Source organism: Schistocerca nitens, chromosome 4 (assembly GCF_023898315.1).
Source record: "Schistocerca nitens isolate TAMUIC-IGC-003100 chromosome 4, iqSchNite1.1, whole genome shotgun sequence".
NCBI lineage: Eukaryota > Metazoa > Arthropoda > Insecta > Orthoptera > Acrididae > Schistocerca > Schistocerca nitens.
The window spans coordinates 343,561,603-343,588,163 of NC_064617.1; the positions used below are offsets into that span (position 1 = coordinate 343,561,603).

The 26,561-nt window shown below is 36.3% G+C and overlaps 1 protein-coding gene across 1 annotated transcript in view; it reads left to right on the top strand.

Annotated features, from left to right (window-relative positions):
• Window positions 1–26,316, top strand: part of LOC126252300 (fatty acid synthase-like) — a 44,480-nt gene extending 18,164 nt beyond the window's left edge. Inside the window, exons 3-6 of the mRNA XM_049953182.1 lie at window positions 703–1,229; window positions 3,319–3,555; window positions 5,886–6,128; window positions 26,141–26,316. Of these exons, the coding sequence (XP_049809139.1) occupies window positions 703–1,229; window positions 3,319–3,555; window positions 5,886–6,128; window positions 26,141–26,296 (1,163 nt within the window). The 3' untranslated portion in view covers window positions 26,297–26,316. The remainder of the gene's footprint in view (window positions 1–702; window positions 1,230–3,318; window positions 3,556–5,885; window positions 6,129–26,140) is intronic.
• Window positions 26,317–26,561: the final 245 nt, after the last annotated feature.

Consider the following 26,561-nt stretch of genomic DNA (forward strand, 5'->3'; position numbering starts at 1 on the left):
AGCGATTTATGGACATAATCTTATAAAATTTGATGGTTTATCGCTCTTAACAACTGACCTATCGAATAATTAAGGTACGGCTGGGTTAAATGACAATTTTCACTAGGCGTATAATTTTGTTGAATGACGCTATCCTTCGGTGTAACAGTGGGAGAACATATCTCAGAGGTAAGTTAATATTAACTTCACAGTACTACAAATTTTTAATTAAGTTTCTAAACTTGTGTGTCAACATGGTGGCAATTTGCTGGTACAGTGCAGCCCCATTTTACACATCTTCTCATTCTCTGTGAAACTCAAAAACACATTTCAGGAGTTTTTATAGATGTATTTGTACAGTGTGGTACTACACACCATTTGTAAGCCATTTTATGAAATGTAGATTGCAAAACAATGCATCACTGTGAGGTAGCATTATGACAGTAGGAGCAGCGAGCTAGCCAGTGATGTCACAGGCATCACATGACTCGAATGGAGTGTTTTAGAGGGCTTTCAAATTATTTGAATTTCATTTCTGTTTTTATAAAAGAATACTGAAATTTAAGAGGAAAAAAAGCACATTAGGAGCTTAAAATGACATAATTAATCATTTAAGACAATTTCCAGATAATAGTCAAATACCCGATTCCATTCAGTGTTCTGAAAATGCATGTGAAATGTAAGATTAGGTAAAACTTTTCATATGCCTATTTTCAATTCCAGGACTACCTGACAGTAGCACCTTATCACCAGACATGACGTTAGAATCACTTGGCATGGACTCATTAATGCAAATAGAGATACGTCTCTGCATTGAGAAATATTATGGAAAATCCCTTAGTGCAGAGGAAGTTCGCACTCTCACTGTTCAGAATCTGTTTGATTTTGACAGAGCATACACATCAGAACCAAGTGGCAGAACAAGTACCATTAGTGGAGCCGATGCACCAAAAAAAATGGAGCATTTCCAAATGGAAAGGACAGAAGAGAAACGTTCGAATGCAGCTGAAAAGGAGTTTGTACTTTTGGACTTCAGTGCTTCTCCACTTGTTCCAGAAGAGACTCTGGTGATGCTTGCGAATGAAACTTGTTGTCAGGCAACGCCCATGTTCTTTGTGCATCCAATAGATGGAACTTGCAGACTTTTACAAGAAACTGCACAGAGCATGAAGAGAGCAGTCTATGGACTGCAACTTTCTTATGGATCACCACGCACAACACTTATAGAGCTTGCTACATTTTATATCAGAGTGAGTAAGATAGAAATAGCACACTTGTAAAAAATCTTATGATATATATATAAACAAAGATGCTGTGACTTACCAAATGAGAAAGTGCTGGTAGATAGACACAATAAAAAAAACACACAAGCACACGCACAAATTTCAAGCTTTTGCAACCCGCGGTTGCTTCATCAGGAAAGAGGGAAGGAGAGGGAAAGACGAAAGGAGAGGGAGAGGGTAAGGAGTCATTTCAATCCCGGGAGTGGAAAGACTTACCTTAGGGGGAAAAGGGTACAGGTATACACTCGCACAAACACACATATCCATCCGCACATATACAGACACAGGCTTTCTTGTTTGGTAAGTCACAGCATTTTTGTTTTTTTATATATTTTTCCCATGTGGAATGTTTCTTCCATTATATATAAATGCTGTGACTTACCAAACGAGAAAGCACTGGTAGATAGACACAATAAAAAACACACAAACACACACACAAATTTCAAGCTTTCGCAACCCACAGTTGCTTCATCAGGAAAGAAGGAAGGAGAGGGAAAGATGAAAGAATGTGGGTTTTAAGGGAGAGGGTAAGGAGTCATTCCAAACCCAGGAGCGGAAAGACTTACCTTAGGGGGAAAAAGGGACAGGTATACACTCGCATACACACACATATCCATCTGCACATATACAGACACAAGCAGACATATGTAAAGGCAAAGAGTATCCATAGGGATGGCTGTGTGTGTGTGTGTGTGTGTGTGAAGGTAAGTCTTTCCACTCCCGGGATTGGAATGACTCCTTACCCTCTCCCTTAAAACCCACATCCTTTCATCTTTCCCTCTCCTTCCCTCTTTCCTGATGAAGCTACCGTGGGTTGCGAAAGCTTGAAATGTGTGTGTGTGTGTGTGTGTGTGTGTGGTTTTCTTTTTTATTATTATTGTGTCTATCTACCAGCGAAACTCATTTGGTAAGTCACAGCATCTTTGTTTTTTAATATATTTTTCCCATGTGGAATGTTTCATTCTATTATATTCATATATAAAGTAGAGGTACAAAATTTCAAATGTTTAATGCTGCTGATTGTCCTACTGTGTAATTTCAAAATAATTTAATGAACTGACTGACAAATTTAACAAATATATTAAAACAACACATATTTTATAATAGTGAGCCATAAGTTTGATGTTAGATTGGAAAGAGGAAATGAGGCAGAAAAAAAAGAGAAGCAAGAATAGGCAAAAGCTGGGGGGAAGAAGAGCTTGAGAGAACCAATTACTTGCTGGTTTCTGAAGTGCTGGTACTAGGAGGAAGATTCATACAACTTGACTGGCAAATCAAAAATCTCCCCCACCCCTTTTCTTTCCCTTTCTCTCTCCCTCCCCCTTCTCTCTCCTCCCCCCTTCCCCTCCCCATCTCCCTTTCTTTTACATCCTCACAACAGTGAGACTATTTGTGAGACACAAGTATTTAGCTGAACAAGGAGCAGAGTAGTAGCCAACTATAGTGCTGAAAATAAAAAAAAATCATTTGAAAAATCTATAAAAGTATATGACACTTTTCTTAGCTTTTGAAACTAGTAGTTCCTTTCCTAGGGAGAAGGAAGGGGTCCTCAGGACAGGAGAGACCTATCTGTTGTGAGGATGAGGGAGACAAAGATTTGACTTTTACCTCATCCTTGCAATAGATGGGTCCATCTCATCCTGGACCCTTCATTTTTAAGCTTCTATGACCGATCCTCCTCTCCTCCCTGAGGAAGGAACTGTCAGTTGTAAGAACTAGGATTGTGCCATGTATGCATAGGTGCTAAATTACCTTCCAATACATTGTTTATCACTAATTCTATCTGGCTCTTCACTTTAGTGAAGTTTGTATGTCAAGTGATACAAGCTGGAAAGAAAGATGTCAGAGAAATGGTAGAATTATCATGTGCCTTGAAGTCTTAGAGCACTAACATGAATGCAGGATTGAAACAGAGGACAAAGTTTTTTGGACTTAAAGAACATGTCAGTTCGCCTTCTGCAGACAAATGTTTTTTTCTTTTCTACTTGAAACAAATAATATTTACAAATGAAATACAAATAAATAAAGCTCAGTTCCAATGTCTATCCTTTTGCAGCAAATGCGTGCAGTGCAAGCAACTGGTCCTTATATACTTCTTGGTTACTCTGCGGGTGTTGCCATTGGTATTGAAATGGCCAGGCAGTTGGAAGCATCTGAAGAAACAGTATTTCTGATCACACTAGATTTCTTACTGAATCCACTGGAAAATGGTTTTACAACATTCTCGATTTTGGAAGTTGGTTTTCTGACACAAACAGTATCACACTTCATTTCCAATCTTGATGAAGACAAAGTAAGTACAGATATGTGGATTTAATAACTATTGAATGTGTCCAGCAGTTCAGGCATGTGAGAACAAATAAAATTATAATATGATTGAATAACAAAACAGGCTAAAATTATATTCTTAAGCATTGATTAACCAATTGTTATTAAAAGAGAATTCGAGAAAGGAAGAGATAAGGAAATACATGGGCCTCTTGACAGACCAAATTTAAAATTAGAATATTGGGAAATGAGATTATAACAAAGACAAATATATTAGCAATGAAATGTCGACAATGAAAGTCACTTATGAAAATATTTTGTCAGTTGCCAATAAAGTGAATTAGAGGCAGTTAAACAAGAGATTATTTTTATTTTATTTATGGATCTTCCTTTCCTTTACTACTCTCGTTTCTGATTCACACAACATGTGTACTGGAGCTTTGATTGCTTTTATGTGGTACAATCTTGTTCCATTATAGGCTTCTTACTCTCTGCAGGAATCCATGTGCTTGCTTTCCCCTTTGACTAATCTTCTTATCATTCCTTGGACTGTCTTTTATTATACTCACCAGGTACTTGAAACTTTCTTCTAGTACTTGTCCTCTGGTGCTTATATCAATTGCTACTCTCATCTTACTCCTTATTGTCACCATTACTTCACACTTCTTTGCACTGTCCCAATACTTTTCTCCCATACATTTAGCCTTTTTTTATCACTGTTTTTTCTGCATTCTTTTTCTGATTATACTGAACTTTCCGCATTCCTCCTCTACTGACGGTATTGTAGCTCTTGTTACATTTTTCTTTACTATCTTCTGAAATAATTCTTCCTTGCATTTCTGTTCTTTGAAATTCCACATTTGTAATCTTTCCTGTCTTTATGCTATCTTTTCCTCTCTAATCCCTCTACCTAGTAGAAGGTGGTGACTGCTATTGATGGTTTCACAATGTATTATCTTCAGACCTGTTATTGGTCTCATTGTCTCCTGCTCATGCATGACATTTTTCTATCATAGGTTACATCTGAATCAAAATTGGTATCTGATGATTTAACTGCTGCAATAAATTACAGATGATATTGTAGATTTAATGAACAAACATGAAGATTTAATAGAACTGCCCAGATAATGTACAAACAATGAAACAGCAGTTTGTTTTACAATTTAGAGTTGTTTTAAATGCAAGAAAAGTGGACAAGTAACTCAAGAAGACAGTAAGGGGAATGTTGATAAATGGTTGATATGATAGCTTCAAGTTCTGGACTGGGGAAGTACTGAAGAACAATAAAGGACTCACTCTGTTAGAAGCTGCAAGTCAACATACAGCTCTGGATGATCTTTATTCTTGGAGCTCATTAAGTTGTTAAGTAAAAGTGTCCTTTGCTTAGCTCAGAAGTATTTATGTTCTAGTGAATGCTTTCTTAATGTTATGGGCTACTCTAAGCTCATTTTAATCATTTACAGTTGAAGGCCATTTGCTAGGTGTTTGTTGTTCTCAAGTGCTTCCAAAAAAATTGAGCTTTGCTCTTTGTTCGCCAAATGGGTGACCTTTTTTTTGCTGTGAACTCCCCTCAGAACATCGTCAGGAAATAAATATTGTATGAGGGATATTGAGAATGAGAATGACATGATCGCCACAGTGTATGCATGTGTCTGTACCCAGCATGCTTTGCAAACATTTAGATGCCAAATGCAGCTAGCTGTTTCATCTGCCTATGTGCTGAGCTGTAGAAGTTTATAGTGTTGAAGGAAATTGAGTTGCCTGATGATTGTGAGATATGTTCTGTAATTTTATTATCGAGTGCAAGAAACTCCATTGTGCCATATAAAACAAGCCAAGTGACATGACCACCTGTCCTCTGGTAGGATGCTCCTGCATGACAGAACAAGGCCACACCTTTCTGCAAATCAGCACAAACACAAGGTCTGAGCATGTCATTTGGTAGTAAAAATTGGATCATCCACCTTACAATCCAGACCTGGCACCTAGTAATTTTAACTTGTTTCAATACCTAAAGGAACTCCTTGGTGGTCAGTGGTTCAGAAATGACGAAGAAGTGAAAACTCCAGGCATGGATTGGGTTTCTTTACTCAAGGCAGATTTCTCAGATATTGAATTTAAAAACCTTGATGAGCAGTATGACAAATGCTTGAACAACAAATCGAATTATGTAGAAATTTAGATAAGTGTGTAGAATGTGGAAAAAATATATTTGAATGATATTTACAGTATTTTTCTTCTTATGAGAAAATGAATCTTAGTTTTTAAAAAAATATCCTTTGTAAAACATCCACAATTTGTGTTTTCCTTCATAAGTAATAAATTGTTATAGCTGGACTTAACTTTTTGTTATAGCTCAAATCAAAACTATTTGCTCTGCCTGACTGGTGTGCACGGCTTGAGTACTGCCTTCACCTTGTTGGCCCACACCATCCCAAAGACCTTCAAGCAGCTCTTGAGAACTGTCACTGGCTTCTAAAAGCCATTATTGAATACAGTATTCCATCTGACAAAGTACTGAGATCACCTCTCCTGCTTATAGCAGCAACTGATGGGATCATTAAGCACAGAATAAACAAACGGTATAATTTTCAAAAGGTAGGCTCAAATTTTTAATTACAATGGTTGTTAAATAACATTAAGTAAATGAAATTTGTAACTTGTATGAGAGTGTCCTCAGCTGGTAACTAATTTTGAACTGAAACATGAGACTACATTCCTATATTCCTTCTCTTGCTGTGAAACCTCATATATTCTATGTTTTTCTGAAAGCTGCTGAAGTAGTGCCAAATGGAAATGCTTACATCAGTTACATAATTTCTTAATACGTATTTATTTTTACTTTCATGACTTTCTACACGAATATATCAATTTGTTTTAAAAGTATTAAGAAGAAAATGAAAATTTAAGTTTATTAAAAATTGAATATGTGTTTTAACAACTGTTTCCTCTATTGTCTTAACATGTATCATAATTCATTTGACCTCAAATGTAGCACTGTTGTGATAAAAAAGTACATCAAATTATCCTGTTCAATTCTACATACTGCAGATGGGAAATTTTGGATTGTGGTTAATTTTCCAGATGAAATACAGGAAATACTTGATAAGCATCAACACATATCCGTTTATACTGAAAATTTAATGAATAGGTAAATCTAAGTAAGGATAGCACTCACCATATAGACAGATTTAGTTAGTGAAACCTGTCTGGATGATGGGTACCAAAAATACTGATCGGAGGACATAATATTTTTTGTTATTTTCAAAAATATATTCTGGACTAAAGTGTGGTAGTGGTGAAGCACGTAGCCTACAGCATATGTAGTAATAAATGACAATAATATTAAGTTGTTGCGTAAGTTCATAGTCATTCTGTTTTGCATATTGATATTCCAGTTGCTATTGGTTTATTTATAGATTGTCATTTTTTACTTGTGGTTCACTGTTGCTATTTGAGCTTTGACATCTGGAGATAGTAAGTGGAGCTGTGGATGCTAGAGAATGGAGTGCCAAGTGGAGAAATTGGAACATTTCTGAAATATTCCTCTGTTTGAGCTCAATAGAGGGATGACAACAGAGGAGGCAGCCAGAATCATTTGCACCATGCATGAGGATAATGCATGGTGCATTGGACAGTGCATGGCAAGAAATAGTTTTGACATTATTGACTATCCACATTCAAGAGCACCTTCGGAGTTTGAAAAATATTGTTTAAACACATTAATCCACAATTATGCATGTCATTGCACTTGCAAACTGATGAACTGTGATCTTTCTATGATTGTACAACATTTTCATGCAGTGGGTAAGGTATAAGAACTGGGTGTATGGGTAAGACAGACAAAAAACAGGATACAGGAGTTGGATTGGGAAGTGATTCCTCACCCACCTTATTCACCTGATCTAGTGCCATCAGATTTTCACCTTTTCTTCTCTTTATTGAACAACCTTTAAGGAACTTCCTTTCTGGATGAAAATGTGCTCTGAACATGGCTCAACGAGTTCTTCATCACAAAACCGTGTCATTGCTACAGTCACGGAATCAAAAAGTTACCCCAGTGTTGGCAGTCTGTTGTTAATAGTGAAGGGGAATAAATTATTGATGACTAAAGTCTCTGTAGGATTTATTAAACTTATGGAAAAACTCAATAAACTGATGCACCAACCTAGATTTGTACTCAACATGCTCGCTATTGAAGAAGAAATTTAAAACATAAATAACTTGTAAAATGCAAAGTAACAATTACTGAACTTCTTTCTTAGGGATATATTGTCAGTGAGGATTGCTGCAGTGTAGTAATTCACAAAATGTGTTATGTTTTTTAAGTTCAATGACAGGAAATACTGTTTTCCAGTATTTACTTGATATTGTATTGATCCAAGAAACAATGCTGGACTTGTCAAAGAAAAGTTTTCTATTTGTGTGGAGACCAGTGCAATTAAAAAAAGGATATGACAGACAACACATTACATACACGCTTAAATTAATTAGATGATAATATGTAGAGAGTGGATTTTTATGTGCTAAAAAACTTTAAAATATGAAGGAAAAATATAAAACATATGCATAAAAATGCAAAATTATTTAGTTTCAATATTACAAATCTTTAAACACTTATATTAAAAAATCAATCACCAATCATGCTTACGTAATGGTGGATTGAAACAACTCACCGTGACAGAGAAGCACGAAAGTTTTCTCCAAGTATCCAATCATAAACCAATGTCAATTGTCTTGAAATAATGCTTGATACTGGGAAAGCATATTCCAACAACACATGATGATAGTGCTGCATAATTCATCAAAGGAATGTCACTGACATACACATTTCCAATTTCACCAAAGTCTGCTTTCCTTTCCAGAATCATGGTTGTTTTACACACACTATGATATCCACAATTTTTCTTTGCGTACCTTGAAATTCTAGCTTCCAGTTTTGGACTTTTGATTGAATTAATGTTTTTCTCAGTGTCATGCACTTCCTTAAATGCCTCAGTTAATGAGTTGATTGATGTTTCTACTTTTTTGATAAAGTGAATCAAAAAACTTGAATTTGCAAATATGTAAAACAATTCATTTTTTAGTGAATGTCATTGAGTATGTTATGAAGGATTTCAATTGAAGAAGCATCATCCTTATTTAGTTCATCAGTCACCTGTTTAAAACTTTCAAAATCGTTTGAATAATATGCTGCTGCTTCCAACTATGTCCCCCAACAAGTGACTATGGGCCTAGGTGAAAGTGCAAGAGCTGGATTTTTGGCTCTGACCAAATCAATTCTTGTTGGCACTTTCACAAACACCTTTTCGCCATCTGAGATCAATTTTTCCATGTTACAATAGAATGTACATATCTGCTTACATACTCTGTGTAAACTATGTACTATACAAGTTAAGTATATCAAGTGTGGGAAACTTACAGAAAGACCTATGGCTACCTTCTTCATATATTGAGCAGCATCTGTATGTAAAACACCATCAAATTTCACCCCATTCAGCCATAATTGCAGGGATTCATTGAATAAGCAAGCTATTGTTCCATAATTCAATGCTGATATTTCTTTATATGCTAACATAAAACATCACTTGAAAACTATTTCATCATTTTGTAGCACACCTACCACTACACTTGCCACTTCTCCCCACCCCCCACCCCCCCCTGATTCTGCTGTGCGCTGATCTTTCTTAGGATCTCATCATGACACACAGGCACATACACGTTTCTTAATGTTGATTCCTCTGGTGCTTTGGAATGCATATACTTTGTAAGAAAATTTGTGAGCACTACACTTCTGTTTATATAATGTAATTTCACGCAAAAGAAAGTGCTGCATAAATTTGCATAACATTCAGAACTTTTTGAAACTACAACAACTTGTCTATAAATTGTACATTAAGTGACCATTATATATTTACTACCTGCTAAACTACTGCAAGTCTTGAGATGACTGGTCTGCATTTTTTACATAATAGAGTTCTAGAATCACTTGTAATGATGCCACTAAATCCAGGAACACATTGTTGCAAACAAGAGCAAACACTTGACTTTACTTTCGGCATTATATCACCACATCTCTGAAAATACTGTAGTGTATAAATGCTCTGCTGTAAACAAGGTGAGGGCAATGACTGCAGACTGTTGTGTACATTGCATCAGCCATCCTCATTGTAAATAAGGGATTCCCCTTTTGGATAGTTGGGCAGCATGTGTTGTGGAGGTCACTCACTATGCAGTATGTTTACAAAAGTAGTTCATTCATACTGCTTTCATGATATGACAGTGCATGAGGTGGTTGTGTTGTTTTTTAATTATAACAAAAAATGACATATTATATGTTTTTAGCAAAATTATGTACAATATTTATTTATAAAAAAATATTATTTTTTATACAAAATAGAATTTTGTGTATGATTGAAGTGTGCTGTTTTGGGACCTTCTGTTCTTAGTTACAGTTTTTTATCCATAAGGAAAAATATATTTCTTTACAAAAAAATCCATTCCCTAATAATAAGATGGCATGTGTGTTGTAGCCATACGAATAGACTACTGGAGAATAGAGTTAGTTTATTTAAGCACTGGACAAGAAATTTAAATATTCCTAGTTCTAGAAACTGCATACAAGATTGTATGGGCAAGAACTGATCATCAAGAGTGGTCTTTGTAAATTTGACTTAATTTTGTAATCGCCAAAATAACATTACATACCCTCTCAACCTAACCTTATGTAATCCAAGTTGGACTGTTGTAAGGAACTGTGACTGACAATCTGGCAATAAACGTTCAGATAAAACAATTATATTTGTCAGTCATTCTTTTTATTTCATCTCACGATGCATTTCAAAAGTACACACTCTCATCTTCAGTGGAATATTGATATTGTGTTGCATATTTGTTAGCTGTATCCAGCCAGTTGCCTATTGTGGTTTCATTTGCTACAAAAACATATAACAGGCATTTGTCAGTGTAATATGGCATTAAGATTAGAAATTTTAAACAACTGAGAAGTTGAGTCTTTTAAAAAGTGATGGAGTTACATACAATACGTTCCAGTGCACAGAACCCTGCAGTTCATCATAAAAATACATTTTTAACTTAATGTTTTTCGCAGAACATGAACCATAAACATAAACAAACCACAGATTATACTGATGTAAAGATATAGTGCCTTGCTCAGAGATAATTCATTACTATCTTACATTGTTTATCATAAATTTATTTATTTATTTATTTAGTACCCATATTATCACATTCATGAATGGACTTGTCAAAGTGCAGAACAGTATAAAATATTACATATTTACAGCATTTACAAAATCTTATCATTTGTATCAACACATCTTTATAACAAAAACATTATTCTGCTTAATTAGATTATAAAATTATATATGTACATACAGATAAAATAAAAGCTAGCGAAACTCCTAGGTTGATTTTACTAAAACTATTAAATTCCAGTACTTTAGTTAACTAGGCATAGTAACATATGGCACAAAACAACTATAAAGTTGTTTCATTCTTTACACCAAATTGTTAAAAGTATTACTATTGCAAATACATAACAGTAAAGACACAAATAAAAATAAAATAAAAAACAAAAAATATAAAACTTGCAAATTTAATATTAACATAGTCTAATTCTTATTTTCGTACAGTGCTTTGGGAATTATCTTTTAGTGAGGTCTCTCAGGAAGTTAGGAAGTGAAGGAGTTGTAGTGCGTTGTCTAGTATATCTGCGAAGCTAGTTGCCACTGTCTAACCTTTTTCATTTAGTGTGATCTGTTCACGTTTTCTGCTGTAAATGAAAATTTAAGGTCTTCATAAAAATTGAGTTTGTGCCCTTTGTTTATTTTATGAAGTTTCTATTGTGAATGAAAATTTCCAGTTCTTCACAAAACTAAACAAAGGCCTCAGACTGAGTCTTTATGAACAATTGTAAATTTTCATTCAAAATAAAAAACATGGACAGAACACACTAAATCAAAAGCTGAGGTAATGGCAGTGAGCTTCTTTAAGAGTTTCACAGATGTACTAGATGATGCATGATAACTTTTCCCACTTTCTACTTCCTGAGTGACCTTAACAAAAGATAATTCCCAAAGCAAAGTACAGAAACACTAAAAATTAGACTGTGTTGATACTAAATCTATAAGTTTTATATTTTTTGTTTATAATTTTATTTTTATTTGTGTCTTTACTGTCATGTATTTGCACTAATATTACTTTTAACAAGTTATTGTAAAGAATGAAACAATTTTATAATTGTTAAAGTTCATCCACATGCAACAACCTGTCTGCGCAAATGTCTATGCACATCACATCAGTGCAGAAAGATCATTGTGTGTGGATAGATTTGCACAAATATGAAATGTGTGTAAAACCTGAAAATTGGAGTTGGAGGTTTGAGTGAAACTGCTCAAATCTGTGGGTTCAAATCACATTTGTGCAGACACATTCACCTGTTTGTTCACTCAGATGTTTCTTGTCAGTGTCTTCAGTGTGAATTTTAAAATTTCAGATGCACATCAGTGCACATCAGTGATCTAGGTAGTTCATTGCCAAATTTATAGAAATATATAGGCTTCATACATTGAGAGGCCAAAACATTATGACTGACCACTGCCTACTTGGATGCTGCCTGGTGGTGTTGCAAGCATATGACACAGTAACAAAAGTATGTAAGTGGAACAGACATGGATGGAGGATCACCCTAGAGAAGATATGCACTGCAAATGGGGAAATCCATTAAGATAAGCAATTTTGTTAAAGGGCAGATTGTTATTGCGCAGAGCCTGTCTACGAGTATCTTGGAAACTGCAAAGCTAGTCAAATGTTCATGTGCTACTGTCGTGAGCTTCTATGGAAAAAGGTAGGACAGTGAAACTACCACTAGGAACTAAATTATTGGATGTCCATGACTCTTCACAGAATGTGGGGTTCAGAGGCATGCCTGCTCTGTAAAGTAGGATGGATTGTGATCTGTGTCATCTCTGCCAATACAGCACAAATACTGATGCATGCATAAGTGTTTTGTACTATGCCATTCATTGCACATTTTAGAACATGGAGCTCCACAGAAAACCACTCCTACATGTTAATATGTTGACATTGTCAGTTGCAATTTCAGTGGGCATGTGACCATTGGGATTCGACCATCAGTCGGTGTAAACATTTTGGTTCTCCGGGTGAATCACATTTTTGCTACACCAGGTTGATGGGTGACTCCACAAATGCTGTTATCCAGGTGAAAGGCGGCTTGAAACATGCAGCATGTCACAGACACAGGCTGTTGAGATCAATATTATGCTAGGGGAGACATTCTCTTGTGCTTGCATAGGACCTGTTGTTGCAGTTGAAAACAGGTTGACAGCTGCAAACCACCTGCAGTGTTTCATGCTTGATGTCTTCCCTGTTGGTGATGTCATCTTTCAATAGTATAATTGTGCATGTCTTGGAGCCAGAACCATGCTACTGCGGTTTGAGGAGCCTTGATGTTTCAGTGATCAAATTCGCCTGATGTAAATCCTATGGAATCCATTTGGGTTGCTTTCGGGTGCCATCACCACATAAGCAATTCAGCAGTGCGTTATTTAGGTGAATTACATGACCTCCATAGATGTCTAATGTAACACACCTCCACAAACCTACCAACAAACTGTTGCATTCCTGATATGCAGAATCAGTAATGTATTTTGTTCCAAAGATGGGCAAACAAACTTAGTAGATGGTCATAATGTTTTGGCTTATCAGTGTACAGGTTTATGGAAAATTAAAAGCAGGGAATACAAGGATAGGGATAAGAAGGCAGCTGCTTATAAGTCTTTAACACAGAAATTATGAGTGGTTGACCCTATACAGAGAAATGATACATAATAAAAAAATTATTGTGGACTGTTTACCACAAAGAGCTAAGCAAAGTGACAAAATGTATTCATTCTGGTGCTAGGGGATTGCTAGCATACTATCACTCAGTACTGTCCTTTGCCACAATCTAATGTGAGTTGTGACATCTTGGAACAGTACCTTCAGGGACACAGTTACTACTACACTTCTTTCACTTCCTAATATAATTTGTGGTTTAAATGATGCAACCATTTTAACCACTGAAGGCTGCTAGTTTTATTCCTTTAATACACCATACATCCAAATGTGACACACACAACACCAATATCATACATCTGATAATGGCCTAGGGCTGAAACTGGCCAGTAATGCAATTTTTATGAATGGTGCACTAAAGGAATAAAACTGACAGCCAGCGGTGGTTAACATGGTTCCATCATTTAGATGTACATTGAGGCTGTGGACCTGTACGTGAAGAAAAAATAATTTTTGTTTCATAACAAGAGTGATTTAGAGATGAACAACAGAATTCACTACCACAATACTACAAGTAAAACTTTCCAGATTTTTTTGAATCACTGTCTAGAGTTCAGAATGAAATTTTATAGTCTAGTGCAAAAGGTGCTGATAGTCTTCAGGCAGGAAATTGAAAATCTGGACTTAGAAACAAACTGAGCTATAGTTCATTGGCCATATGTGTAACTTCTAAGAATTTGGTGTGTCTCAAACTGTAAAAATGTGATCTGTAACATGTCAGAACTGAGGTACAGTACCTTTCATGCATTCATGAAATCATCCTTCAGAATACCTCACATTTGTTGGGTATACTTTCACTCAATGCTTGTTTTGAAATTGCAGTAGCAAATTCTAGATTCTTGTAGCTCCTATTTCCAGGAATCCTAATGTCACTATCAATCACTCATGGAGAAATTGCTCTCCTCATACAAGTTTTTTCTGTATTATATGTAACAAATGAAATGTATTGTGGTAAACTGACTGAATTAGCTGTCGCGAGAATAAATTACAATGATGAGACCAGTCTTGGAGATAGTACCATCAGACATCACTAGTTCATAGGACAAGTGAAAGCTCAAGAATCAGATAGAATCATGATTGCAATCTCATATTTATTTATTTATTAGTCGCCATTGCTACATATGACATGTGCCCTAGAAGATATTTTAGTCTGTTTTCCAAAACTATGTTTATCATTAAAATCTGCAGTGTGTTAAAAATACTTAAGACTGGCCATGGATATAGTACCAACAATAGCCGCTAGATCATGGGCTAATTGAAAGATCGAACAGAACTCAAGATTTCCCAAACTGTGACGTAAACTGTTCAAACAGTTCAAGTCGTGTTCAGAAACAGTCCTATCAATAGATGGCACGCAAGCAGTAGATTGGAACTTGTGTCGCCTGATCATACCACATTTACAGCAATCTGCTGCATGTATAGACATTTGCACAAACTGATTGTCATGGATGGATGGGCCTTTATAGGTACCTATGATTCACAGTGTCAATTAGTAATGAATGATGTCTGAGTCAAGGCTCTATATTTTTACATCGTTATAATCTTTTGTTTGTTTGTTTATGTTTTTGGTTCATGTTATGCGAAAAAATTTAGTTAAAGATGTTTCGTTTTTTTATGATGAACTGCAGGGTTCTGTGCTCTGGAACAGATTATGAGTAACTCTGTCACTATTAAAATGTATAATCTTAGTGCCATATTACATTAACAAATGCCTGTTATACATTTTTGTAGTGAAATGAAACCACAACAAACAACTAGGTGCATCCAGCTAGCAAATATTTAACACAGTATCATTGTTCCACCTGAAGATGAGTGTGTAAACTCTCAAAATGTGTCCTGGGATGAAATAAAAAAAGTGACAGGTGCAGACAATTGTTTTATTTGAAAGCTGTGAAGTTTCATTTCATTTCCTCCTCCACTTCTTGGTGGTTCACTTTTTTTAAAGGCTGTGTGTGATTTGATCTTTCTATTGATGGCCAGATTAACCTCCAGATGTAACTGAGAACTCTAGAGGAACCTTCAGCTCACTAGTACATATGTTTTCTAGACATGCAACAATAGATTAAGTTAATTGTGGTTTTGTGAGCACTGGGTGTGAAGAGACATCCTTTGAAACAATACTTTATCTGAAAATTAGCTAGAAAAGATAGTTCAAATGTCCACTAATGACAACAAACAGACTAGACCTCTTTGAGGATGACCACATTGAAACTGGTGTCAGTGACCATAAGTCAGTTGTAGCAATAATGATTACCGAACTACAAAGGGCAACTAAAAAAAGTAGAAGGGTTTAAATATTCAGTAATCTAGATAAAGACAGTTGGCTGTCATATCTCAACGAGGAACTTGAAGCATTTAGCTCTGGGGAGGAGCGTACAAACTGGAACTGTGGCTGAAGATTACAAGAATACTTGACTGGGCTCTATACAGATAATGTGCCTAATTTAACAGATTGTAATGGGAATGGCCTTGTATGTTACATGGTCTCTGCAAAGTAAATTCTCAAGAAACAGCAACTGCTGCACAATACACGTAAAAGAAAGTATGTGAGTATACGTAAAGAGATACTAAATGAGACAAATTGTGCTGTTAGAAGAGCAGTGCACAAAGTCATCAGTGACAACAATTGCAGAATCTTATCAAAATACCTCTCACTAAACCTAAAGAAATTCTGGTCACATGCAAATGCTGTCAGTGGCACCAAATTAATTTCATTTACTCAAGGATGACACAGGAACTGAAACTGAGAGTAGCAGAGCAAAGGCATAAATGTTACAGTCCATTTTCAAATCTTCTTTTACAAAGAAAAATTCAAGATTACTGCCACACATTAATTACTGCTCCACTGAAAGAGGAGTGATATAGGCACTAAGAAAGAACTGAAATTGCCATCGTTAAGAAAGTCTTCAGGGCCTGATGGAATTCCAGTCAGATTCTGTACAAAATTTGCAGCTGAGTTAGCCCCTATTTTAATCACAACCTACTGTGGATGTGATGAACAAAAATTAGTGCACAGAAGTTGAAAGAAATCACAGGTCATACCTGTCTGCAAGTAGGGTAGCGGAAGTTATCCACAAATCTACCATCCAACACCGTTGACATCAGATCAATGCAGAATCTTAAAACAATATTCTGAGGTCAAATGCGATGAGATATCCTGAACAGAAAGACCCCTACCATGTGAACCAGCATGGATTTACAAAACATCAGTCGGGAAAACCAAGTTGTGTGTTTTTCATGTAAAATCTTGAGCCATGGTTGAAAACAGCCAGACAGATGCAGTATTTCTTGTATCCAAGAAATGTTTGTCTCAGTACCCCACCAATGCTTACTAACAAAAGTACATTCATATATGATATCAAACAAAATTTGTGACTGGCTTGAAGATTTCTTGGTAGAGAGGCTGCAGCTGTTACCTTGAATACAGTGTCATCAGTAACTGTAGAAATAATTTCAGGCATGTGCCAGAGATGTGTTTGTGATCTTTGCTGTTGATGTTGTACAGTGTTGTTGATGTACATTAATGACATTGCAGACAATATTAAGAGAAGCCTCAGAGCTTTTGCATATTATACAGGTACCTGTGATGAAATACTGCACAATTATCCAGTTAGATCTTGATAGGATATCAAAATGGTGCGAAGATTGGTTTAATTGTTCAGAAATACAAAATTGTACACTTCACAAAACAGTCTCAGTGAGTCACATTTGGAATCAGTCAATTCTTACAAACACCCGAGAGCAACAAGTTGTAGGGATATGAAACGGAATGATCACATAGGCTCAGTCATAGGCAAGGCAAGTGGCATACTTTAAGTTATTGTTAGGGTATTGGGAAAATGTAATCAATCTGTACTGAATGTTACTCACAAAACACCCATGCAACTCCTTGTAGAATATTGCTTAAGTGTGTGGGACCCTTGCCAGACAGGACTAACAGGGGAATACTGAATGCAGGTAAAGTAGGACAATGTGAATAGTTACAAAATTTGTCTGATTCACTGGAGTTGCCCTTAATACCTGAACTGGCAGTCACTTGAAGTTAGATTGCCAGCTATCCTCCAAAAGCCTGCTTATCATGTATTAAGTGAGGAATCTAGTAATATACCACAACCCCTTAAATATCTCTCCTACAGTGACCAATTTGACTCTGTACATGACAGGAATGGGGAAAAACCATCAATATTTCATACAGTAGGTCTCATAGAATAAAAAGGCTGATATTACCAGAATACTAGAGTCATCAGTAAATAGTATAGTAGGTCTATAAGTCAGCTTTGTGTTCATGTCACCTCTGTATAATAATGTGAATGTTGAATCATGATCTTTCCTTGTGGCACACCAAACTGGCATTGTTTTAGAGGACTGTTCAGTACTCTGATGAATGTAGTGCTAGCTGTTTTGAAAATTATTTTAATTTTCATAATCTGTATGAAAGTTTCCTTGCAGTGTTACAATTACTGTTCACACTGTGCTACACAAGAAATGTTGCTGATCTTTGAGTGTGAAATTTTGATGCATCTGTTGACAATCCACATCCAACATCAATCGATTTTACCTCATTTCCAAAGTGACACACCTATGGAAATAGTATTATAAATGACAGTGAGATATATTAGGCATCGATGACTGTGTCAGGAGTGCAGATGAAAACTTATATGCCACTGGAAAAAATAGCTCTTACCTTCTCTTAAAAAAGTGTGTTATCCGTTTTGAATAAGTTGGCATGAGTATGTTCGGTACTACATCAAATTAATACAAAACAGTAGTCCTTTGTATGTTTAAATTCTGGACCACCCTTGTATTTTCCTTCTTTTTCTCATTAATTCACTAGGTGCTGTCATAAATGAGAACTGATATTTCTCATCTTCTAGTAGGCAACAAATCATATATCTGCAAATTAGTTGCCACTGCTACGTAACAGGAAGATCAACTTAAAGTACATCGCTATTACATAAAAGAAGTAAGCCAGTCTTACCCCTTATTGAAATCAAGCGAGTCAGTAGTATTACCAAGCTTGGATTTCATTGTCAAGTGTACAGTGAGAGAAATATATATTTCACAGATGTACTGTCATCTTTGCTGTATCTCTTTTAATTCCTTAAAAATTCTTCTAACATCCTTTTCACTTCTACAATCCTCAAGGTCTTTCAATTTATTTTGCTCAAAGTTGCTCTTTTTCCTTCTGCAGACATGATCAGCTCCAAAAGATAGAGGGGTGCCGATTTATTTGAAAATTTTGAAACAGTTTAAGTGCACCTACATCTACATCTATACCCTGCAAGCCACCTTGTAGTGTGTAGTGGAGGGAACTTTGTGTACCAGCATTGCTTTCCCCTTCTCAGTTCCAGTTGCAAATAGTTCATGGGAAGAACAATTGCCAGAAAAACTTCATGTGCACTTGAATCTCTCTAGTGTTATCTTCATGGCCTTTTTGCAATATATTTGTTGACTCTTCAAGGAAGGAACGCTCTCGGAAATTTAACAATAAACCACACCATGATGCAAAATGCCTCTCTTGCAGCTGGTCATCTGTGATGCTTTCATGCTTACCGAATGAACCTGTAACAAAAAGTGCCACTCTACTTTGGATCGTCTCTATTTCCTCCATCAGTCCTATCTGGTACTGATCCCATACTGATGAACAATATTTAAGTATTGTTCAAATGAGGGTTTTGTAAGCTACTTCCTCTATTGACTGACTGCATTTCCTGAGGATTCTACCAATGTACGAGGGCCGTTCAGAAAGTAACCTCCGGTTGATTTAAAAAAATACACCAAGTTAAATAAAAATATTTTAATATATACATCTTACAACTACATCTTTGCACTATTTTTCTACATAGTCTCCATAGCGATTGAGGCACTTATCGTATCTCTTCACAAGCTTTGAAATTCCTTCTGCATAAAAATCACCCGCTTGTGCCTGGAGCCAGCCTGTGACCGCATCTTTGAGCTCTTCGTCGTCATCAAACCGCTGTGACCCGAGCCATTTCTTCAAATGCATGAAGAGGTGATAATCACTTGGCGCCAGGTCTGGGCTGTAAGGTGGATGGTTGATAACGTCCCACTTGAAGGACTCAAGAAGGGCCGTTGTTCTGCGAGCAGAGTGAGGACGGGCGTTATCGTGCAAAAAAACGATACCGGAAGTCAGCATACCATGGCGTTTGTTCTGTATAGCCCGTCGTAACTTTTTTATTGTTTCACAGTACACGTCTTGATTAATGGTCGTACCACGTTCCATGAATTCAACCAACAACACCCCTTTGGCATCCCAAAACACCGTTGCCATCAGTTTTCTGGCAGAAAAATCTTGCGAGGCTTTTCTTGGTTTGGTAGGCGAATTTGAATGTGCCCACATCTTTGATTGTTCTTTTGTCTCAGGGTTCACGTACTTAATCCAGGTTTCGTCACCGGTCACAATTCTGTTTAACAATGGTTCTCCTTCGTTCTCATAACGTGACAGAAAGTCTAATGCAGAGGCCATTCTTTGAGTTTTGTGGTGGTCGGTAAGAATTTTGGGCACCCATCGTGCACAGAACTTACGGTAACCCAATCTTGCTGTCACTATCTCATACAAGAGAGTCTTAGAAATCTGTGGAAAACCAGTAGACAACTCCGACATTGAGAAACGTCGATTTTCACGAACTTTTGCATCAACTGTCTGAACGAGTTCGTCAGTCACCAATGATGGTCTACCACTCCTCTCTTCATCATGAACGTTTTCTCGTCCACTTTTAAATAAACGTACCCATTCACGGACAACTCCTTCACTCATAACTCTTGGTCCGTACACGGCACAAAGCTCACGATGAATAGCTGCTGCAGAATATCCTTTGGCTGTAAAAAACCTTATGACAGCACGCACTTCACATTTGGCGGGGTTTTCTATTGCAGCACACATTTCAAACTGCCACAAAAACTAAACTAGCGCAGGTACGACGTTCACTCGACCACGGCTTGATGCCGACTGACCTGTTGAGTGCGTGAACGCACAGATGGCGTCGCTACTCCCCCCACAACCCGCACTGTGACCAATCGGAGGTTACTTTCTGAACCGCCCTCGTATATCAGTCAGGCATCTGCCTTACTCATGATTAATTTTATGCAGTTGCTCCATTTCAAATCAATCTGTACACATATTCTTAGGTATTTTATGGAAGTAACTGCTTCCAGTGATTGTTCTACATTGGGCAATATACAACAAAGGGTCTTTCTGTCTATGTGTGTGCTGTACGTTACATTTGTTTGTGTTGAGGATCAATTGATAATCAACGTTGTTAGTGATGGAGATGAAATTAACATGCTGAGCATTCATTCAGGGAATCTAAAATCTGTTTCTTGTATTTATGGGGTGGGGGGATGGGAATGGCTATGGAAGATAATATGGTACCAACAGAGGTAAACATGAGAAGAGCTACAGGTAACAGGTGCTATTACAGCTTCCTTAACATGTTGTGATCCTCTCAACATTGCAAGACAGCTGAAGATGACATTGTACAAAACAATTGTAAAACCAACAACAGGTAAAAAATGCCTTGGATGCATAGGAATGCAAAGTATTGCACAAGGAATACGGGACAGTATGTGAAAAATGTGCTTGGAAAATTAGGACCAATACAGAACTGTATGAACTCAATTAAATCCTCCAATCACTGTAGATGTAAAGGCACAAAGGTTGCAGTGGCTGAGATGAGCAGAGACTGGAAGAAGAGCAAATGCCAAAGAAGTTGCTAACTGTAAAACCAGATGCTAGCCACTCAGTGGGCAGACCAAGATTGTGATGGCTGAATTATGTGGCGACCGGTCTGAGAAAGTTGGAAATATGAAATTGGAGAAGGCTGGCAGAAGACAAACTGTACAGTTTTGTTCTGTCCCAACACTATGTCTGCAGTCTTCTGAAAATACTATTTGTTTTCTGGTAAAGATAGTGGGCTTCTGTGAAGAATGATAGCCAACACAAAGCATTCTGAAAATACATTATCCTCCAAGAGTGGGATCTGAGCCCCGTGGCTACTATCCTGATAATGAGGAGCAAAAGTAACACACAACAAACAAATTATGCATCTTTGAAGGATTATGATTCTTGAATGTATAATACAAACCAATGACCAAGGTGGTGTGTATCATAAGTAAAGATTCTTTAAATATTAATCTTTATTTTCAAAATGATGTATACACAGTACTGCCACTTATTAAAGCAAATTTAGCATTATCTCAATGTTCCTCAATCCAAATTCATAACATATCACCAAGACTCAACTTGCAACTAAGTCTAGAAGGAATACACAAAGGTTTGTTGACAGTAATGGATGCACTAATAGTAGCTGTATATGATCACACAGTCTCAGATAGTATTAAAATCTTGGAGGTGATGACATCTCAGAGAGGAAAGTTTTCCAAAGTTGTAATTCTGGCAGTGTTATTCTTATCAGCACAAATAAAGGCTACAGTAAACAAGTTCTGGCCACCATAAACATCACTATTCATCAATACAAAAAAAATTTTACACCTCGGCTTACAGATGGGCCATGACAGTTTCTGACAAGTAGTGGTAGTGATGGCAATTTTATACTTGGTATCTACATTAAAAAGCTGTTTGTATATAGTAGGATGTCACCTGTACACACAATGAACATTTTAGGGCGGCATCTCACTGACTTGATAACTGACTATGTGACTGTGTAGTTACTTATTACAGCAAACAATCTGAATTATGCTTTTCATTGCTAATGTACTTAGAATAATTTCAGCCACCACAAACTGCAGCTATCCTAATCATGTGCATAAGGCAACAATCAGCACATTGCAAAAGTGCTTTGTTGGTGAATAATGATATTCACAGTGGCCAAAATTGGGTTACTGTAGCCACTGTTTATGTAGATAGAATAACACTGCCAGAATTTATTGCTTTGGAAACTTTTCTCCATGAGACATTGAATCATATGAATAAAAAAGAGAACATTCTTTGGAGGAGATGATCAGAGCAAAAGAACATTCTGTGAGAAAGTTCTCAATTTTGTATGAATAAAAAATTCTGTGCATATTCTCTAATGAGGGAGTTCTTTTCTCTACTTGCCCCTCCTTCTTGAGAATGTTCATGGTGTGTGTCATCTTGCCACACATATGACAGAACATATGCGTAATCTAACATTTCATTCAGCTTACTCAAACAGGCAAACTATTCAGTGTACAAATATAGAAATGGTATCAGTGTGTTCTGGAAGAGTTGCACTATGTTTTTATTTTACTTTTTTGTGCAGAAACAAATTATTAAGATGATTGTGGATGATGTTACAGAATTTTTGACATTTGTAAATATCTTTTGTTATTAATTTATGCGGTCACATTATGTGAATTAAATCTTAAGAATAAATCACATTTTTATCTACTCCAAACCAGAAATCTGTAAAGGTTTTCTAACACGAAATAATTTTGGTTAAATATGGTGTGTCACATACGTGTCATTTCATTGAGAAACAGATTGCTAGGTTTGTAATAAATCAGTTATTATTATTGTCTACTTTTTCCAACATAACAAAATATAAGATTTATGCTGTGAGAAAACATCTGAAAATGGCAGTGATACAGTTGCCTTGTGTATATAGCACAGTCTTCCCTGCACCTGTCTGAAAACATGGGTGTGCTACATAGGACAAAAATGTTCACAATTTTGCTTCATTTGAAAGGTCACCCCCTCTTATTTCATGATTTTTAGGAAGGAAATTCCCCATCCAAATAATGTTTTTATTGTTAAACCTGTATAAATGTCTACAGTTTCTCTCTTCAGTGTTTCTTTGGAATATGTATATCATATTTTGCCTTCTGAGCAACATAGATTCTGCTATTTTTACCAAAAACAAACTCAGGAAAACTTAACATCAACAGAACTTATTCAGCTTGAAGTAAGCTACAAAGCTCGCATCAAAGCCCAGAAAACGTTCTCTGGTTATGAGACACAAATCTAGTTTTATTCAAATGAAATGAGAGAATATTAACAATATAAAGAAAAGTTAGATTGCTGCTTACCATAAAGATGATACACTAAGTTGCAGACAAGCACAATGAAGAGACACACATTATCTGTTGACCAAAACCTTTATCAGAAAAGTAAATGCACACACATTCATTTACACAAAGCACACCTCACACAAGTGTGACCACCTTCTCCAGCAGCTTGGACTGGAGAATGTTCTTCATGTTGAGCAACCTCCTCTGTCTTTTTATTCAAGCTAAGAAAATTCAGTTGAAGTATATTCTCCAACCCTCTTCATTCATGTGAACATGAGACTGTTCCTTGAAATTCCAAAAATAGGGTACATTCTCTGTTTTATCCATATACCCATTGTTGCTTACAAGATTTTAATGTTGTCTGATACTGTATAGTGCTATTCTGCAACTACAAGTGCATCTGTTGCTGTTGTATTCATGTAGGTACAAATTACATCTTCATGATATGTGTCTGGATTAAAGGACATGGTAGGATTGTTTAATTTCCATTAATGGATGATTGTACTGTGTAGACATAATTTTAAAAAAGTAAACTACACATTGGTCATACCAAAGCTGAAAAGTGATTTGTTCATGCTCATCACAGTGTATTGTCCTCTGGGGCCCCCTGTGGGTGCTGAATAGATAGTGCAATCTGTTCATCATATGTACAGGTGGCATCCAACTACCTACAAACAACTTTATGATGTAGGAATCAAATTAAGATTGCTATCAGTATCACTACTTATCAGCAAATGTTGCACGATCCTGATGTCTGTAATGGTGTAAAATTTGATTTTGCATTGATGAATGTTGATGTCTGTGGTGGCCCCAATTGTGTTATTGCAGCTATTGTTTGGGTAAATAAGAGATGCCACCCTGATGTGCTCATCATTTGTGCAAGTGGAATCCTAGATTTTTCTGAAATATATTATTGTTATTGTTATTTGGCCCCATAATCTTTGGCAATACAGTCTTTGACATTGAACTTTAATATATACATTGTTGAGTTTGAAATAATCAGTTTCAACAGCTGATGATTAAGTTTTATTTTATACACTATTTCTTTTGTATCAGACAAAACAGTTTTAGTTCATCTGAGTTTATGGAGCAGTTGTATGTACGTATGATTGGAGTTGATGTGAAGCTAGTGTATTCGTGACTGATTGCTTCTTTTGTTTGTGTATACTACTTTTTTCTGTTTCTATATTTTACAGTCCTCCTGTGAAGATGATTATTTAATCAAACCACTAGACAATAAAGGTGTATTTTTACAGCTGATGGCTCACAGATGCATTCTACAAATTTGTTTATGAGTCATCTAGATGAATCGTTTCTAGCCACCCAAGATCATACATCCTTTGTCTCGTTCAGTTCATTAATGCTATTTTTATCATCCAGATCCAGGGTCAATACACTCTCAACTGGATCCTCTACTGCATCAATACCTACTCTCCTATCTGCTTAATATGGTCTTCCCCCATATAGTGTGCCAGCTTCCTGAATGTTGACCTCCTCCTCCTCTGTAATGGCTCATTAAAAACTTACGTCCATATGAATCCCACTAACCATCAACATTACCTCCATTCTCATAGCTGCCTTCTCTTCTACGTTAAAAAGTTTCTTCCGTACAACCTTGTAGATGTCACTCCTACAGTGACAAGCATTTTCTTGCTCAGTATTCTGAAGGTCTTACTAAGGCCTTCAAACACAGACTGTCTCCAAACCAAGTCTGCAAACAGATCTTCTGTGTCATATCCACTCATGCTCCCAATCCTTCAATCATCTCTATGAACCAGCTGCCCTTACTGCCAAACACAGTGTCAGACAAGAACAACTTTTCAACAGGGCTTCAGCTATCTATATTAGTGTCCATAAATGAGGAACATAGTTTTGTAAGAACATTTTTAGGAAATAATGTGGTTTTATCATATACTGTGTGTCCTTGGCAAACTTCTTTCCATTGTTCATCCAGTAAACACCCTCAGAAAAGCATTACTGAGTCAGCATTTATGGTTCCATGAAGCTGTCCTTTCCTCTTCTTAGCTAAACCCCATTTATGGAGATACTTCATTGCTGCCAATAGACCATTAGAGAAACCATTTATTGTAGGATTCACAAAATAAAGTATCAATTGCTGTTATGCTGTGACCTACTGTCCTTGTTGAGAGTATTACTATGGATAATAAGCCACAGCTGGACTTTAGTAACTCTAAATGCCCTTCATTAGTGCTATCTGAGTGAAGTCAGTATTAAAATCTCTACACGACTTACCTGTATATGTATGTATTAAGTTTTAGTATTACAGTCTCCAGTTGCTCAGTGAAGTTTAAAACATTCTTGTGGTGTCTGTACACTGTCTGAAATGAAACTGGACATGTTTCTTGTAGACAGCTATTTCTGCAGCTGTTTATAGAGAGTGGATACAATGCAAACATGAATAGGAAATTAGTATGTGGTAGATATTTACATTTGCATTGCTGTTCACCTATGCAATCAAACATGAACATAACTTTGAAGCCTGTACTAAAATAGTGTTTTGTATTCTGCTATCATAAAGTCATCTTCGCTTATTATTGAAATAAAGCCACCTGATGTTGGAGATAAAATCCTTCAAAATACAAAACTTGATTGGTTACAGTAATTTGTGGTTCAGTTGACATTCATATTTAAACCTAATATTTTAATTAAGAGATATTAAACCACTGTCAGGCAATTAATATGCTTTCCTTTAATGACAGCTAACGGCTGGACCTATTCATATAAAATATGCGGAAGGCAACCATAAAACATTTTTGCAAGGTCCAGAGAGATGTAAAGCAATAGCCCATAATATAAATGAATGGTTACAAGAACACAAGTCCCTGCTACTGGATGATTCTGAGAATCTACTGTGACACAGTACCATGCAAGTACATCAAGCAAAAACCTTTCTTTTGCACATACAAATGGCATGTGTAAATGCATGTATCACTTTTGAGATATTTTTCTCCATTGTTATATCATGTTTATGATTTAGGACATTATAATGGACTGACTGAATAATGTAAGAAAAACTATTGTTACTGTTATTATGTCACTCACTGTTGTAATGTAATAGAAATACTGTGAAACTATATGAAATTGAAAGAGAAAATTGTATTAATAATCTTATGTCACATG